An 18722-nucleotide genomic window follows, 5' to 3' on the forward strand; every position below is an offset into this window, starting at 1 on the left:
CGTTGTGAGGGATAATAAACCTCCTGAAAGTTGCAAGTACAAACAGAACATCAAAAATGACGGGAGACATCACATTTGCCTGAAGCTTAATTTCTGAACACCTTGGCTTCTACGCCAAAATATCCAAAGGGTCCCCTTACTTTTCGGTTTCAAGATAAATAGACCTCCATTTCCTTTGTCATTTAGAGGGTGCTGGAATTCTTAACTGGCCAAAGTATAAGAAGACAACTGAACTCAAGCTGTTGCTAAGAGATTATTCTTTTGTGAGTTTTGCCTAGAGCACGTTCACTCACCAGGGACAGAGAGACAGAGGGGAAGTGAGAAATCACCCCTGGGGAAATACCATGCTGCAGTCCCTTCTGCTGCATTCTCCTCTTGGGATTTTAGGCATGCACACTCACACTCCCAGCATGTGTTTTTTAAGGAATTATTTTATCTAACTTTTTGTTTGTTTGTTTGTTTTTTGGAGAGGTTTTCGCTATAGGGCGCGTGCACTCACCAGACAGACAGAGAGAAACATAGAGACAGAAAGCGAGAAATCACCCTCCAGGGGGAATGGTCACGCCGCAATCCCTTCTCCATTCTCTTCTCGGGATCTTGGGCACGCACGCACATGCGCCCCACGTGAGTTTTATGCCACCGGACCCGGGACGCAAACCGCAGTTGACTACGTGGGAGTCCAGCGACATAGCCATTATGCTAACTGCTGGTTCCCTATTTATTTATTTTAATTTGACCAGAGAGGGACAGAGTGAGAGCAAGAGTGAGAAAGCATGCCGCCAGGTTTGGGACTCAAACCATGGTCAGCCATGTGGGAGTCCAGTACCTTTAACCACCATGGACCCTGCCAGCCACCGCATGTTTTTCAAGCCCCTGGGTCCAGACTTGAACCTCACAGTTGGCCATGTGGGATCCAGCTACCTCAACCCCTGCTGGCCCAAGATGATTATTTTATATAGCAATGAAGAGAAAATAAAAGCACATTTCTTTTTAAAAGCATTTTTGATTTTAATTTGACCAGTCATTAAGTATTTGTTGAACCTTAACAACAGTTTGGGGAGGCGGGCAACAGATGGCATAGCAGTTGTGTCACTGAACTCCCACATGGCCAACTGCGGTTCAAGTCCAGGACCCGGTGGCTTAAAACACCAGGCATGTGTGCATGTGTGCCCAAGATCCTGGGAGGAGAATGGTGGCCAAGGGATTGTGGTGTGGCCATCCCTGCTGAAGAGATGATTTCTCACTTTTCCTCTCACTGTCTCTGTCTCTGTCTGTCTCTCTCTGGAGAGTGCACATGTTTTAAGGCAAAAACTTCTAAAAAAAATAAAAACAATGGTTCTAGGTACCATGAGATATACTAAAGAAATATAAGATATATTTTTGTATAAAAATATATCCTCTGCCTTACAAGTAGATTAGGACTTAGTTAAGAACAAGAAAAATAAGTTACATAACAGTAACTAATGCAGGGTTAATATCTAATCAATTAAAAATTTACAGCATTTTTTGGGGACTAGCGGATGGCGTGGTGGTTAAAGCGCTGGACACTCCCACATGGCAGACCATGGTTCGAGTCCTGAGCCTGGTGTCTTGCTTTCTCACCTTCCCTCTTCTCTCTCTCTCTCTCTCTCTGTCTCTCTCTGTGTGACTCTCTCTGGTCAAATTAAAATAAGTGAATGAATCAATGAAATTTTTAAAAATTTACAGCATTTTTTAAGCACTGTATTGACAAGAGAATGTAGTGTACCTTTAAAAATTATGTAAGAATAAGGGAGGGGGCAGCAGATAGCATGGTGGTTAAGCTGCTGGACTCCTACATGGCTGACCGCGGTTCAAATCCCAGACTTGGCGGCTTGCTTTCTCACTTTCTCTATCGCTCTCACTCTGCCTCTCTCTGGTCAAAGAAAATAAATAAATAAAGTTAAATAAAATAATTATGAAAAAAAGAAAAGAAGAAGTTAAGGCAGTGCCATGCAGAGGAGACACCATAAACACAGGCGTGGAAGGGAAATGGACAGGGTGGATTCAAGAGGCTCCAAAGGAAGAGGATGGGGGCTGGACCCACGGCCATGTGCTGGGAGTGGTGGGAACACCACTGGCCATGCAAGACTCAGTTATCAAAACTGAGCAGAGCAGTTAAGGTCGATTGCTGGACCTTTGCTGTCCACCCGGCACAGCAGCCAGTTAGGCACATGTGGCCGAGGGCATGAAATGTGGTTTGTCCAACCTGATATGCTAGAAAGCATAAAATACACGTTGGATGTCAAAGACTTGGTAGGAAGGAAAATATAAACTTCTTCATTAATAATTGTATATGAACTGAATGTTGGAGTAAAATTATTTTGGCTAGATTGGGTTAAATTAAATATATTAAACTTAATTTTACCTGTTTCTAGTTACCTTTTTAGTGTAAATATTAGAAAGTTTTAAATTATCCATGCAACTCACATGATATATATATATATTTTTATTATTTTGACTCTATTTATTTCTTTTAATTAGACCAGAGAGGGACAGAGTGAGAGAGAGAGGGAGAGGGAAGATGAGAAAGCAAGCCACCAGGTCCAGGACTTGAACCATGGTTGGCCATGTGGGAGTCCAGCACCCTCAACCACCACGCCACCTGCTGGCCCTGATATATATTTTTTATAGTTTGTTTATTTCTTCTATGAGTGAGCCAGACAGAGGAACTTACCCCCGACAGGGTATGACGCTGAGACCCACTCCCAGCTTCAGCCAGCCCTGGGTCATGGACACACATGTGTTGGATAACACAGCAGTTGTATAATACATTCTCATGTTATCTCCTTATCTTGGGTTTCTTCCATGAGCTCAGAGACCTCAGGGAGGTCTCCGGAAATTAACCAGGAACCTTAGGGTCAGCCTCACAGAGTGCCACATTTTACCATTGGGCCGCCATCCGGCCCCCACAATTCACATGGTATTCCTATCCATACTAGGTGAAAAGAGCTTCAGGCTGGCTCCATAGCCTAGTGGTAGGTGGGCTGCATCCTACATGGTCAACCATGGTTCGAATCCCTGCCCTAGCAACTTGAAAAACACACTGGACATCCGTGCGTGCGTGCCCCTAATCCTGACGGGATTGAGAAATGGAGGGGAAGGGATAGTTTGTGACCATGCCCCATTGGTGGGGCAGGAGAGGCTTTCTCTCTCTCTCTCTCACTGTCTCCCTCTCCCTCTTTCTCTGTCTCTTGATCTCTTTCCGACAAGTGCACAAGTGTCTGGAAAATTTTTTTAAAAAGAAAACAAAACAAAAAGGAGTTATTGTTGCACAAGAGGAAAGAACTGACAGTGAACAGTGTTTGAATCTGGAAAGGGAGCTGGACCAAGCAGGGTGGAAGTAGCCTGAGAGCGTTTTCCAGAGCGGTGTGTTGTCAACAATACCTTTTAAAGAGACTTATTGGCATGGCTATGTTTTGTTGGTTTGTTTTCTTTTTTGAAAAGCGCCAGCAGAGTGAAAGCCAGGCTACGTGACACAGAAAAGGCCACCGTTGGTGGTACTTTCTCTCTAACCATCCACAATAGTACATAACCTCCCCAGCCTTCACCTCCCACCCCCATATCCAGGTTCCAACCACCTCCTACTCTTAATCCATATGCACTGCCATGCTTCTCGCTAATGTTAGGTCCCGGGTGCAGCTGCCCGAATCTCCTCGTTAGCAACACTGACAGCTGCTGATGTGAGACGGTGTATGCTTCCAAGAACAAGGGGCTCAGTACCTTCTGAGGAACCCTGGAGGATTTCCTCAGTATCGTTACAAAAAGTAATGCTTTTTGTCCATCCTTTCCTCCGTAACAATGTTTAAAGAGAGGGTTGGACTTCCAGGATCTGTGATTCCACACACCTGGAGGACCATATCACTGTCTGTAACGAATGTGAAGATAGTGGTGTAGCTTACTGCAGGTACAACTTGGACAGACCCTTTCCAAGGTAAGTAAGCTAATTCTAGAAGATAAAGCATTTCGTGAGAGTCGGCACTCCCAAGAGTCTTCTAGCTTAGAGGATGCTGTCAGTCTGTCAACCCACAAGAGTCTTAGGCCAATAAATTCATTTCAGGGTCAAACCAGAACACCCCATTCCTCTTCTCCTCCTCCTCCTCTTTCCTTCAGTCACTGTCTCTTTTCTCCTCCGTGGTTCCCACTCGGAATCCCTTTCCTTCCTCTACTTTCTTTCTCTGTTTGTTTTCTTGATTAAGGATCTACTTTCCCAATTCCTCGTCTTGCCTCTGTAGCGCCTTCAGTCACACTGACTCTGGGGACCGAAGGACCATTGGCCCTTCCCCTGTACACACCCTGCTGGTGTGCCCTGGACAATTTAGACCTAACAAGATGGTGAGTTAGACCTGGTTTTTGAAATGTATGCCCATCATGACATCACATCGTGACGCATGTATGTGGGCAGTCATGTTAAGCAGTCATTCCTAAAAGTTATTCATTCACTCATGTTACCTCATTATCTCTGGGGCTCTTCCACAGGCACAGAGAAATTAAAAATTCGGTCAGGGTCGCCCATCTTGAAAGTGGTGAAACTGAGACTTGAACCTTGGTCTTGAGCAGGCAGTACGTTTCCTGCAATAGTTTCTAGGTGAAGAGTCCTCTGCCATTCCTAGACTAAACCAGAAGCTGAATTTAAACTAACTACTTTAAAAAAATTTTTTTAATAAATAAATAAATAAATAAAAAGTACAATCAACAGCTTCATTGGGTTTTTGAAATGTATGCCCATCATGACATCACATCGTGACGCATGTATGTGGGCAGTCATGTTAAGCAGTCATTCCTAAAAGTTATTCATTCACTCATGTTACCTCATTATCTCTGGGGCTCTTCCACAGGCACAGAGAAATTAAAAATTCGGTCAGGGTCGCCCATCTTGAAAGTGGTGAAACTGAGACTTGAACCTTGGTCTTGAGCAGGCAGTACGTTTCCTGCAATAGTTTCTAGGTGAAGAGTCCTCTGCCATTCCTAGACTAAACCAGAAGCTGAATCTAAACTAACTACTTTAAAAAAATTTTTTTAATAAATAAATAAATAAATAAAAAGTACAATCAACAGCTTCATTGAGCTTATTGAATATCATTTTAAAAATATTTCTATTCTTTGCTGTTAGAGCCATATTTCCTAATGTTTGGAGAAATTTTGGATCCTTATTTCTCACTTACCAACAGAGGAAACTGAAAAATACAGGTTAACACTTTGGACAAGTGCTGTAGGCATAGAATATATCATTTTGGCCTAAAAAATATCAAAGCTACTTTTTAGCACTTAGCTACGTTGTCCTTTAAAATTCTTTACAGGGACTAGGATAAGAACCTGAGCAGGATCTATGTCTGATTTTAACTAGGTCCTAAGTCAGTGATTCTCAGAGTGTGACCTCCAAGATCAGCCTCATCTGGAACTTGCTAGAAATGCAAATTCTGCCTCCACCGCAAGACTAGTGAATTAGAAACTCTGAGAGTTGGGCCCAGCAGTTGGCTTTTAACAAGCTCTTCTCACCATCCCTGTGCGAAAGTTTAAGAATGACCAGTTTAAACCATCAAGAGAACTCTCTTTGCCAATTCAAATAAGAGGTAATATGTACCAACGCCAGAACCTCTGCTTGCGTGTGTCCCAGAAGTATTGCAAAAAGACATACTTTTTTTAAAGAATTATTTTTATTTAACTTTTTAAATTTAATTAATTTATTTATTTTCATTTAACCAGAGAGGGACGGAGAGAGAGAAAGAGCAAAAGAGAAAGAGAGAAAGTGAGAAAACAAGCCTCCAGGTCCAGGACTCGAACAGTGGTCAGTCACATGGGAGTTCACGCCATCTGCCGACCCCAGAAGACATACATTCTTAAGTAGTGTTTTGTCTTTAGACTAGTTGTGCATAGAATTCACTTGATTCTCATGCAGAATATCCTGAAGCTAGAAGGAGAAAAAGATTGGTAATGTCCAATAATGTAATGGGTTTCCCCCAAAAATGATGGGGAGAACAGTAGATTCTCTTTCCGAAGAGAGAATACAGCCTGCATGTTTGTGGAGGGTAAATGTTTTGGCAAAAATTGCGGCCTACTCTTTAAAATGAATTCTAAAGAATTCTCAAAACTGATTATGTCAACAAACTTTTGTTTGCATTGGTGATTTTTTGTTTGTTTGTTCGCTAGAGAGACACCCCTTGGGGGGATGGCCACGCCACAATCTCTTCTCCATTCTCCTCTCAGGATTTTGGGCATGCACGCACATGCACACAGCTTGAGTTTCAAGCCACGGGGTCTGGGACTCAAACTGCAGTCAACCATGTGGGAGTCCAGCGCCTTAACCACGACTCTACCTGCTGGCCCCAAGACATACATTTTTTTTTCTTTTTTTTTTTTTTGGAGAGGTTTTTGCTATAGGGTGCGTGTGCTCGTCAGACAGACAGAGAGAGAAAGAAAGACAGAAAGTGAGAAATCACCCCCCCAGAGGGGGCGGCCACACCACAATCCCTTCTCCTCCATTCTCCTCTCGGGATCTTGGGCACGCACGCACACGCGCCTGGTGTGAGTTTAAGCCACCGAGTCCGGGACTTGAACCGTGGTCGACTACGTGGGAGTCCAACGACATAGCCATTATGCTAACTTCCGGTCCCAAGACATACATTCTTAAGTAGTCCTTTGTGATCAGACTAGTTGTACATAGAATTTACTTGATTCTCTTGCAAAATATCCTTATGTCTGTTAGAAGAGAAAAAAAGGTTGATAATGTCCGATAATGTAATGAGTGTTCCCCCAAGAGGTGGGGAGAAAAGTAGATTTCTCATTAGAAGAGAAAATACTGCCCGAGTGGTTGTTAAGGTTAAATGTTTTGACAAAAATCATGACTTACTCTTTTTTTTTTTTTTGGAGAGGATTTGCTACAGGGTGCATGTGCTCACCAGAAAGACAGAGACAGAGAGAAAGAAAATGAGAAATCACACCCCAGGGGGATGACCATGCTACTCTCGGGATCTTGGGCACGCACGCACACGTGCCTGGCATGAGTTTAAGCCACTGGGTCCAGGACTCAAACTGTGGTCAACTGCATGGGAGTCCAACAACAAAACCATTATGCTAACTGCTGGTCCCAAAAATTTTGACTTCCTCTTTAGGAGGAATGCTAAATAATTCTCAAAATATTATGTCAACACACTTTTGCTAGCATTCGTAATTTTTTGCTTTGTTTTGTTTTCACTTATGCCGTAGAGTGTGCACGCTTGCTGGAGAGGGACAGAGGGAAAGTGAGAAATCAACCCTAGAGTGGATGGCCTCACCACAATCTCTTCTCCATTCTCCTCTCGGGATTTTGGACACACACACACACACACACACACACACCTGGCATGAGTTTCAAGCCACTGGGTCCGAGACTCGAACTGTTGTCAGCCATGTGAGAGTCTGGCACTTTAACCACCACACCACCTGCCGGCCCCAGCACTGGTGATTGTAAGACAGTTTGAACAATTGGAAGACTATGGGAGCTAGAAAATGTAGCAGGAATACCATCGGACAATAAGGCAGGATAAAGTGACTCAGTCATAAAAGGGGGCCAACGGGACAGCCCGCACAGGAAGTAAGGAAGCAGGCCTGGGGGATGAGGACGGCGGAGGGGGATGAGCTAGTGCTGAGGGAAGTTGACCCAGAGGGTGTGAGCCATTAGGACTGACCCAGCAAGGTCTTGGGTTTGGCCATCGCCCACAGGCTCCCAGGGAGATAAGGCAAGGAGCCAGAGGGGAAAGGGGGCTTGGAGAGCAGGGGTGAGGAGTCCGCAGTGGGCAGGAGGCCTCCGTTGAAAGAGACTTTGCCAGGCCCCCAGCCACCTTCCCCAGTGGGTGAGCCCTCACCATCCCCTCTCCTACTTCCAGCCAGGAATCTCTCCTGTTCCAACCACGATGGCAGTCCTGCCGCTAGAGGAAAGAGAAGGCAAAACGAGCAGAAGCCGGAATGTGGCCAGTCCTCCAGCTTACTGCAGCGGAGGAGTGAAAATGCTTCGGGAACGCATAGGGTTTGGGCAGACACGGGCCACGTTTCTGTCACGTCCCCCAGTGCCAGCCATTTGTAGTGGTTCCACGTTCCTGTGCGGGGTGCTACAAACCAGGCCGTGTGCAGTGGGGCCAAGGATTCGCAGCCCCTGTCTGTCATACACCCCTGGGGAGCAGGGACGGCAGACACATCTTCCCGGTTTCCAGAAGAGACATTGGATCGCGTTCCTTCTGCTTGGAATTAGGGGAGTTCTCTTCTGGTCTAGCTGAGACCTAATGGATGCCTTCACCGTGGGTGAGGCTCGACATCACGAAGTCACACGGATGACTTGGGTCCGCGGATGCAGGGAGACACGCCTGCTGTGCTTTTGTCCAGCGTGGGAGCGTGATCCCATACCCAGCGGTGGGCTGTGTCGGGCGGAAAGGCCTGCGCTCCCCAGCCTCAGCCTGAGCTTCCTGAGGGCCGGACCTGAGCCCCGAGAGCTTTGCCTTACCTTCCGCTTCCCTTACCAGAGTCCCCCAGGAGGAGGGCCTTGGCTATGGCGTGAATGCATGTTTAAACTTTTCCCTGACCTGCAGCTGCGCCTGACGCGGCCCTCTGCCCTCTCCAGGGTCTCAGGAGAAGGGCTGGCCCTCCAGGTGCCCTGCAGGGGCCTGGAGTGTAACCACGGGCAGCAGGGACTGCTGGCTAACGAGCAAGGGCCCCTGGTTGCCCCTCAGTGAGGAGCCGGCACAGGTCGGGGGGCCCGAGTGCACAGGTCTCAGGTCCCAGAGGCTGCGGGGGCAGCTCTGAGCTCCAGGCGGCCGGCCATGCCCAGGCTCTGCCCGGCTCCTCTGAGCCTCTGCCCGCTTCCTTCCAGATCACGCGGCAGCAGTACCAGAACGCGCTCACCGCCTGCCACATGGACAACTCGCCCCAGTCCCCCGACATGGAGGCCTTCACTGACGGAGACTCCACCAAGGCCCCCACGACCCGGGGCACACCCCTGACCCCCAAGGACGACCCTGCTGTCATGCTCCTAAACAACAGGAGCAGCCTGCCGTGTAAGTGGGTGACAGCCGGGCTGCGGGGCGAGGACCACCCCGCCTTCCTCCCACGGCCCTGCCAGGCTGCCGCCCGTGCCTCTCAGAGCCCCAGGTCTTCTCCAGAGCAGAGGTGACGCCCTCGCTGTCCTCCCCAGGCAGCCGCTCGGATGGGCTGAGGAGCCCTGGCGAGGCCGTGTACCTGAGGATGGAGGAGATGGCCTTCACGCCAGAGGAGACGGCGCCCTCACTGTCACCTGCAGCTGCTCCCACAAGAGCAGGTCAGAGAGGGAGGGTGGGCCCCCGGGCGAGAGCAGTCGTCACCTGGGTGCTGGCCTGGCCCAGGGCCAGCTGGGGAAGGAGAGCCCCGGGACCCTGACCCCATGTCCCCTCCTGGACAGCCAGGGTGGGGGACACGAACCCTGCCTCAGCACCCGCTGAGCGTCTGGCCTGTCTCATCCTCCTCCCTGGAAAACCGTGTCAGGCTTTCTGCGTGGGCTTCTGCCTGGCTTCAGACCCTGCTCTTTTCACTTAGGAGCTGTGTGATTTTAGGCAAGTTATTTAACCTAAGACTCAGTTTCCTTATCTTTTGTTTTTTAAGTTGATTGATTGATTGATTGATTGATTTTTATTTATTTATTTTTTGGAGAGGTTTTCGCTATAGGGTGTGTGCACTTGCCAAACGGACAGAGAGAGACAGAGAGACAGAAAGCGAGAAATCACCCCCCCAGGGGGGATGGTCACGCCGCAATCCCTTCTCCTCCATTCTCCTCTCGGGATCTTGGGCACGCATGCACACGCGCCTGGCGTGAGTTTTAAGCCTCCGGGTCCGGGACGCGAACCGCGGTCGACTATGTGGGAGTCCAGCGACACAGCCATTAATTACGCTAACTGCTGGTTCCCAAGTTGATTTATTTATTGAGAGAGAAGCGGGGGCCCCCAGTGGTCTCTGTAGCACTACCTGCCTTCCAGCCCTCTACCAGTCAGGGCCGCAGGAAGGCCTGGCGTATTTGGGTGGGCCTGGAGCCGAACCTTGGGCCCGCCCGTGTGGCTGCAGTATGGTGCAGCAGGGCCCTGCCGCCTGCACCACCACGCTGGGCCGGCTCCCGTACGTGACCGAGGGAAGTCGGCGCCAGCTCATGCGGTGGGTCGTGTGTGCGTGAGACGACTCTCGTAGAGGGCGCACCACAGCGTCCCGGGCTGTGGCGTCGAAGTAGATCTCACAGACCCGCAGACTGGAGCCAGCCATCACGCTGACCAGCAGGGTGCTCGTCCCCTCCCTCCCGGCCTGGAGACCAAAGGCCTGAAGTCTCAGACCGTGCCGCTCCCTCTGAGACTGCATGTCTCTGCCTTGGCTGTGGTGTGGCTCCCAGCCCCCATGTCCTAGCCATCCTGAGGTCCTCCTGGGCTTGCCTCTCTGAGGTATTCCTACCGAGCCCTCAGCCGCCCCCTGCCCAGGCCAGCAGGTCTCCCACCTGACCTTTCAGACCCACCCCAATCCGTAACAGGAGTCCCTAAAGTCCAGAGCGATAACCTGAAAAGTGCACTTAGATGTTTTCAATTATTTTATTCGATTTTATTTTTTATTATTATTATTTCATTTGACCAGAGCGAGGGGGGTGTGAGAAAGCAAGCCACCTGATCCAGGACTGGAAACGTCGTCAGCCAAGTGGGAGTCCAGCAACTTAATCATAAAAATCCTAAGATTTTGAAGGTCAATGAGACACAGCGCTTGCCCTTGTCACTAACCCAGAAAATCTGGGATGTACGTGGCGGCTGTTCCAGGACCCGAATGTGGGGCCAATGTTCTCTCCCACACACACCAAGCTAGTAGCCAAAGCACAGAGCAGGAAAATGCAGTCGGGAACTGAGAGTGGAGGTGATGGGGTAGTTCCTGGGGATCATCCAGCCCTCCCTCTGTGTGACATGCGGACCTTTGAGGCCTGGAGAAGGGAAATGATCACCCAAGTCCAAATACTGCATTAGAAGCAAGCCGGCCTCACCACGCTTGGAGGTGCCATTTCCAGCATGCCACTCTGCCTCCCCGGTGGGTGCTCATGGCACTGGCGGTGAGACCCGGACCCCATCCCGGCCTGAGCCTGGGGCCCTCTGCACCTCCTCTGGGTCCTGTGGAGAGGACGGGGGCATGTGCTTAATTGTTCTGGAGCCTGGCCTTCCAAGTAGAGGAGGGACACATCCTCGCCTGTCCCCAGATCGCTACGTGTGACATGGATGTGCAGCAGAGGACTTAGCGTTCTCTGCCCCTCTCTCTCACCAGGGAGGGAGTGATTTCAGCATGGATGCATGGGTTTCCTCCTGTTCTTGCTGTTCCTCTGAGGTGCCAGAGTGCCATTGCTGACTAGGTAGGGCCAGCACCGTCGGACTCCCTCCCTCGGTGCATCCATCCCACCCCAGCTCTGGTCTTGAACTTCCTCCTGCTGGGGCCCAGCACCCACAGCCATCCTGCCCCGAGCCCTGTGCGCGAACGTTTGAAACACTTGAGCTCTCTCTCCTTCCCCTCCCTGCAGCGTCAGACAGTGACTGCTGTAATGTTAACCTGGATGCAGAGACCAGCCCTTGCAGTAGCGACTTCGAGGAAACCATGGGCAAGAAACTGCTGAGAACCTTGAGTGAGTAGCTAACGCTTCACCCAGGCAGAAGCCATCCTGCAGCCAGTTAGTAGGAGACGCACATCAGAATCATCTTGGGGGACCAGCAGTTGGCGTAATGGCTATGTCGTTGGACTCCCATGTAGTCGACTGCAGTTCGAGTCCCAGACCCAGTGGCTTAAACTCATGCTGAGTGTGTGTGCGTGCGTGCCTAAGATCCCAAGAGGCGAATGGAGGAGAAGGGATTGCAGTGTGGCCATCCCCCCCGGGGAATGCTTTCTCCCTTTCTAGCTCTCTGTCTCTGTCTTTCTGGCGAGTGTGCATGCCCTATAGTAAAAAAAAAATCGTATTATCCTCCTCTTGGAGGAGGATCGCTGATGCTTCTGGATCCTAGTGAAGTACGCATGTGTCCCGGGGCTGGGACTGCACCCGTGCTGACCTGCGGTCTGCCCCTTCGGCTGTTGGTCCTCCACGACAGGAGTGTGCAAACCATGCCTACCGATCACGTCTGACCTCTCCTCCACTCGCTTATTCTGCGGTCTTTTCGATCGTGGACCCGTTTGTTACCTGTAGCAACAGTGACAAGGTTGAGTAGTTGGAACAGAGACCATATGGCCTGCAAACCTGTGACATTTACCATCTAGTCCTTTAAGAGAGAATGTGTGTCCAGGAGACTGAGTAGGAAGGAAACCAGAATCCTCCGTGTAGAGAAGTCAGTGGTAAAGAGAGTAAGGTATCCTGACAACAGAGCTGGGAACAGATGGCCTTCTTGTCCTTAAAGACAATCATGTAGCCCTCCCCTCCTGCAGAGGTTGCTGGAGCTAGGAAATGTAGGTCCCAGCTCTACCCACCAACCCAGGCTCCCGAATCGTCCAGCCCTGAAAGCAGATCTGTCCCAGAGCGTGTCCTGATCCTGAGGTACATGGCTTTATATAATCGCCTCAGGGAAACTACGAATCCAGGCACTAGCCTGAACTTGTAGTTACTCAGAGATGTCATTTTAAAAACATTTATTGTTTACTTGATTGTTTATTTATGTTAATTTGCTATAGGGCATGTGTGCTCACCAGAGACAGAGACAGAGAGGAAAAGTGAAAAAGCGAGCCACCAGGTCCAGGACTTGAACCATGGTCAACCATGGTCCAGCACCCTTAGCCACCACGCCACCTGCTGGCCCCAGAGATGTCATCTTACGTGGAAGGCGCATCCTAAGCCTTGCAGACGTGACTGTGTCGTGACCAGCACCAGGAGGCAATCAGATTAGTTCTGCCCAACCGTCAAGGGTTGTCTCTGTGTGTGCTAGTTGAGGAGAGCTGAAGCACTGGGAGGGTCTGAGGGCCCCAGGCCGACAGACTGACGCTCACACACTGTGTCTTCCAGGTGGTCGAAAAAGGAAGAGGTCATCGGATGGGGAGAGAACCTCGGAGGAGAACTCCAATTTAACGCCTCTCATCACATGACCGGGCAAAGACGGCATTCGTGGGGCGTGTGGGATTCCAGAGCTTTGGGGGAGAACCCACCCTCTCACCCTCTGCTTCCCCGAGGCCTCCCCCAGGTGACAGAGCATCTGCCTTCCTCTCCACCCCTCGCTGCCAGTTTGGCGCCTTTTCCCTCATTGCCTCCAGTTGGATTCAGAGCCTCGCCGTGGCCAGTAGAGAAGGAGGTGCCTTTAATGGAACATGCTAGAAATGATCTTGTCCACGGCACGGTCTGGGACTGGAGAAGAGGGAACCCCAAGCTGACAGTGCCACTCTGGGACCCCTGGTGTTCTCTGGGGTCCCCTGATACCATATGAGACCCATGTCCTGGGACGCACCATTCTGTCCTCCAGAGCAAAATGGTAACTTTCGACCACATCTCATACTTAGCTTAGCTCAGAGGGCGCCGCTGGCAGCCGGGCACCGAGGTGGAGCTCAAGTGTGCAGGCTAGTTCAGGGGCTGGACCAAGAATTCCTCTCGAGCGTTAGAGCAATAGGCCTCGGCCACGTTGGTGGGTGACGTGACAGTGCAGTCGGTGACTGGTTTCCTGTCACAGAAGGGTCCCAGCAGCTCGCTGAAGTGTGTCTCAGCTGGAATGGAAGGAATGTGAGAGGGAACCTCAAGTCACTGTTGTTCCCAGGGACACATCTGCTTTGGCTCCTGGTCAGCAGACATCAGTCAATCAATCTGCTATGGAAAAGGAGAAGCAGAGGGACGCAGTTGGGAGCCAGAGATGGAACTTCACGTTTTAAGTGCAAATCAAAAGAAAAAAAAAAAAAAAAAAAAAAAAAAAAAAAAAAAAAAAAAAAAAACCTTATATGGAAAAATTACAAGCTGTGAAAGCAAGTTTAGCCATGGTACACCAAAGAGTGCCCAGGTCAGCCAGGAAAGATGCATGTTCTCGTGGGATTTCAGCGCGCATTACACAGGAACGTTGACTCATCCTTCCTTTTCATCCTTTCCCCACCGCACCCCAGGAAGTTGGCTAAGTATGGTTTATGGGGAAAACAGGGATCTCTGGGTTTTCTCCTGTTTCGTCGGCGCAAGTGCAGTTCCAAAAATAACCACCAGATGGCAGAATGACTGCACACACCTGCTTCCAAGAATAACATGGTTCAGATCGGGAACCGCAAGCCTTAGGGGAAATCTGGAAATGAAGTTTGTCTTTGGGACTCCTGCCTCCCTTTCTGACCTGTCTCCCATGCCCTCAGCCAGGTGCCCAGTGATCCACTGCTCCCAGATCTCCAAGCCCTCCAACTCCCCCTCTGTGATATACCATCCATGTTTACTTCCCGTTCCCCCAAAACCACCACTCCCACCTTCCCACACTCATTCAATCCATAATCGTGCGGGGAGATAATTCCTCCAGGTTAGAAAATGCTTACCCACGGGAACATATAACTCAGGGGTTCTTAATTTGGGGTTTATCACCCCAGGGGGTCTATGGTTGGACTCCAGAGGGTCTAGGAAACTCCTAAAACTGTCAGAATTGTGTGTGTGTGTTCCGTGTGTGTTTTCCAGAGGGTTAAAGCTTTCATTAGATTCGCAAAGGTCTCAGACTCACAAAGGAGTTGTAAAAAGCACTGTTTCAAATAGTGGGACTTCCACCCCGAGTTTCTGCAGTGCAGAGTGGAGTGAATCCCGGGCCGTTCACGTCAGATTTTAAATTGTAGGTGGTCTTCTCCAGTGTCCATCAATCCACGGGGAAGGCTGACACCCACCAACAAGTGGGAGTCCTCAGAAATTCTTGGCCCACCCTGCAGCATTGTACAACCCCCCACCCTCGTGACTTGCCTCTCCCCCCCACCCCAAACCAGAGCAGGTGTGACGGCGCGGTAGGAGGAAACGAGCTGGCTTTTCCAGCAATGGTCATTGACTTCGGTGCACCCTCTGCCTGGCCCAGCCCAGCCTGAGGCTCCACAGTGCATGACTTCTCGTAGATGGCTCCACGCCACCCGCCAACGCTGCCCTGGCCTGGTAGGAACAGGCCAAGCATCAGCCCTCGGTGCTGGATGCCCAGCCTCAAACCAATAAGCGAGGGTTCTGGGAGAGAACCGCCACCATGCAGTCTTCTTGCCCGGCCGGCCACTGCCCCTGGGGGCTGGCCTGGCCCATCCTCCCTGCCCTCGCTCCAGTTCCCCTGGGCTGCTAGGCTCAGGCACCCCGGTTGCACCTCACCCATCCCTTTGCAGAATCCCTAAGGAGCCTGTCACCACTCCTCTCCTTCCTACCTACCCTCACCCCACAGAGATTTTCTTCAGGTTAAAAAAAAAATAAGTTTAAAAAAGAATTTTAAGATAAAGCATTTATGAAGACTCAAAGTGTAAATAATTTTTAAATAAAATGAAAATGCCTTTCCTGGAACGTGGCTATTTTCCTTGCCCTTGGAGTCTCGGAGTTCCAAAGGGGTTTCGTTTGAGATGCGGGTTGGGTGGTGCACGTGGCCTTATCTCCCATGGGCCCACTGCCGGGTGACAGGAACGCCCCAGCTCTCCACTTTAGGAGGCCGGCCAGACAGGTGAGATTCTGCAGGACTGAGCGAATGCCAGAAATGGGAGGTAAAACCCAAATGAGAAGCCGGAGTGTGCCCGAGGACGAGCAGGGGCGCGACAGCAGTGATGAGAACCCACATGATGGGTAAGGCACAGGGGCCTTCCGAGGTCCCAGGCCCAGGGGCCAAGCCCAGAGGAGCCCGAGACAACGCACTGGCCACACAGGCTGGCTCCTGTGGGCGACCTGGAAAGCAGTCAAAATGGCAGGGCTCCCGCGGTTTAGCCGACGGCTAGTGAACGTCCCGAGAGTGGATCCGTGGGGGTCAGTTTTAAACTGGTACGAAAGGGAAGGAGCTGGACGTGGGGGACATGTCCAGGCACCTACTGCCTTTTGGAAGGAAGGTTGGAATTTGACACCTAAATTAATTTCTCAAACTGGCAAACAGGACAATGAGTGGCCTCCCCAGAACAACTTAAGATTCTTCCCAGGAACCTCAGTGGAGGCCGTTGGGTTCACTGACCGAGTAACGCGATGACCTTGCTGAGGGCTGTGTGTGCAAGTGTGGTGCCAAGCGCCCTCAGCTCCTCTCTCAAAACCCCCCGCACAGGTGCTAGGATGATGGGCACCGAGCGGCCACGCGGCGTGCTCCAGGTCACCACCCCAGAGCTGGCGAGCCTGGGGTCTGCGCGCCCTGCTCATGGACGGCCGGAATGCCAGGACCGTCCACGCGCTGCAGTTTACAGAGCAGGTCAGCATGTTGGAGGCCTCTGGAGTCCTGCTGCTCCCAAGCACGTCGCCCTTTCTTCATGTTCACAGTCACGGAAGGGGCCGGCAGATGGTGTAGCGGTTAAGGCACTTGGACTCCCACACTGCCGACTGGTACGAGTCCCGGACCTGGTGGCTTGCTTTCTCGCTTCCTATTATTCTCTCTCTCTCTCTCTCTCTCTCTCTCCCTCGCACATGGGACTATAGCAAGTTTTTAATATAATAAAAGTAAATAGGTAATTATTTTTAAAAACTAGTCATGAGAAACTACAACACAGCAGGGGATATGCTGACCAAAATATATGTGAGAATACACTCAAGTGGGTCAAATTCCCGTTGTGAAGTCGGGCTTTCTTTTTACATACACATATATAAAGATACATATATACATATATACTCTTTGCTATAAGGTGCATTTGCACTTGCCAGAGAAAGAGCAAGAGAGAGAAAACTCCCCCGGGTGATGGCCGTGCTACAATCCCTTCTCCATTTTCCTCTCCGGATTTTGGGCGCACACACACACACATGCCTGGAGTGTTTTTCAACCCACCAGGTCCAGGGCTAGAACCACAATCAGCCACCTTACCCACACCACCAGCTGGTCTGCTTTCCTTAAATGCTAAAACACTGATCACTGTGGTTCTGGCACCTAGGGCTTAAAGACATATTTAACGGTGTTTACTTCTCATGGCTTCAAAAGTCTTCCCTCAAGAGAAAAACTTTAACACAAGAAATTAGATACACTACTAAGAAGTAGGGTGTTGCTGGATACGACCACTCTGGAGGGTCACAAACCACTTTACTGTATCAAAACCTTTCCGCCCCAAGAACCAAGCTCTGCCCTGTGGAAGTACTTCCTTCCCCGTGGAGAATGCGTGGTTCAACGCTGTTTGGAGAGAGCAGAAGATTGTCAGAAGAGAGAACCATGCGACTTTCCTAAATTATGAGCATCTTTTTTTAAGCAATTATTTTATTTTGGGACCAGCAGTTGGCATAATGGCTATGTCGCTGGACACTCATGTAGTCGACCGCAGTTCGAGTCCCAGACCTAGTGACTTAAACTCACGCCGGGCGCGTGTGCGTGCGTGCCCAGGATCCCGAGAGGAGAATGGAGGAGGAGGGATTGCGGCGTGACCATCCCCCCTGGGGGGTGATTTCTCGCTTTCTGTCTTTCTGGTGAGTGCACGCACCCTTTAGCAACAACCTCTCAAAAAATTTTTATTTTTATTCATTCATTTTAATTTGACCAGAGAGAGAGAAACCCAGCCACCAGGTCCAGTCCTCAAAACCATGGTCACTCATGTGTGAGTGTCCAGCACCTTAACCACCATGCCACCTGCTGGTCCCCAATAATGAGCATCTTTAAACTGGAAGAACAAATATTGATTTAAAAGAAAAAAAAAAAAAGAACAGAGAGCAGGGCGAGAGAAGACCATCTACTCGCCTGCGTTCACATCCGTCAGCCCAATGACTCACTCGCAGACACAGGGTCTCCTGGAGGACCGTGGAGGTGCTAGCCAGATGGTGAAGGATGTGAACACCATGTCCTGTGCTGCAGAAAACACCGCAGAATGGGGCAGAAGGCCAGGAGGTTCATGTGGAAAAGCAGGAACCTCAAATATCTGGAAGGCTGTCAGCAGAGCCAGGAGGGAGGAGAGCGGCAGGGAAGGAATAGAGATCTAATTCTGCCTCAAGGTAAGAGCTCTTTTCATTAATGGGCTCAACGGGATGGGGACGCCTCACCACGTATCGGAAGCCTGGACCACCTCCCCCAGTTGAAAATGGAGAGTCAGGGATAGGAGAGAGACGGCCACTGGGGGGGAGGGGCTGGGCCCAACGACTCCTAAGTCCCAATCACGCTTGGAGACTTTTATAACCCAGAGTCCTAGGAAGGAAGAGTCCTGTGAAAAGGAAGTATCTCCAAATATTTCAAAATTCCAAATAAGAGCCTTCTTGTTTTAAATAAGATTCAGTCCCACGAAATTCTACAAAAGTGCCATGGAAAGTGCCCGATCTATGTTTAAACGACGAACTGTCTCAATAGAAGGCTGGTGTTTCAGCACACCCTGGCGGGCCAGCGGGTGGGATGGTGGTTACGGCGGCTGGATCCCACATGGCCATCTGCATGGTGTGAGTTCCAGATTCAGGGACTTGAAAAACCTATTGGGCGAGTGCGTGTGCCAAAATCCTGAAAAGGAGACAAGGAGGGGGGGGAATGCAGACTGACCATGCCCCATCGGGGTGCTAATACTTGCTTTCCTTCTTTCTCACTCTGTCTCTCCAGAGAGTGCCCACAGTTTCTGGCAAATTAAAAAAAAAAAAAGAGGAATTAACCTGAGAGATAGGATCCCAC

The 18722-nt window shown here is 50.2% G+C and overlaps 1 protein-coding gene across 1 annotated transcript in view; it reads left to right on the forward strand.

Annotated features, from left to right (window-relative positions):
• The window catches only part of CNNM1 (cyclin and CBS domain divalent metal cation transport mediator 1), an 85861-nt gene extending 71986 nt beyond the window's left edge, over positions 1-13875 (forward strand). The window contains 4 exon segments of the mRNA XM_027775282.1: positions 8861-9044; positions 9182-9304; positions 11552-11653; positions 13013-13875. Coding sequence (XP_027631083.1) covers positions 8861-9044; positions 9182-9304; positions 11552-11653; positions 13013-13092 — 489 coding nt within the window. The 3' untranslated portion in view covers positions 13093-13875.
• The last annotated feature ends 4847 nt before the right edge of the window (positions 13876-18722 follow it).

This window comes from Tupaia chinensis, unplaced genomic scaffold (genome assembly GCF_000334495.1).
Source record: "Tupaia chinensis unplaced genomic scaffold, TupChi_1.0 Scaffold000539_1, whole genome shotgun sequence".
NCBI lineage: Eukaryota > Metazoa > Chordata > Mammalia > Scandentia > Tupaiidae > Tupaia > Tupaia belangeri.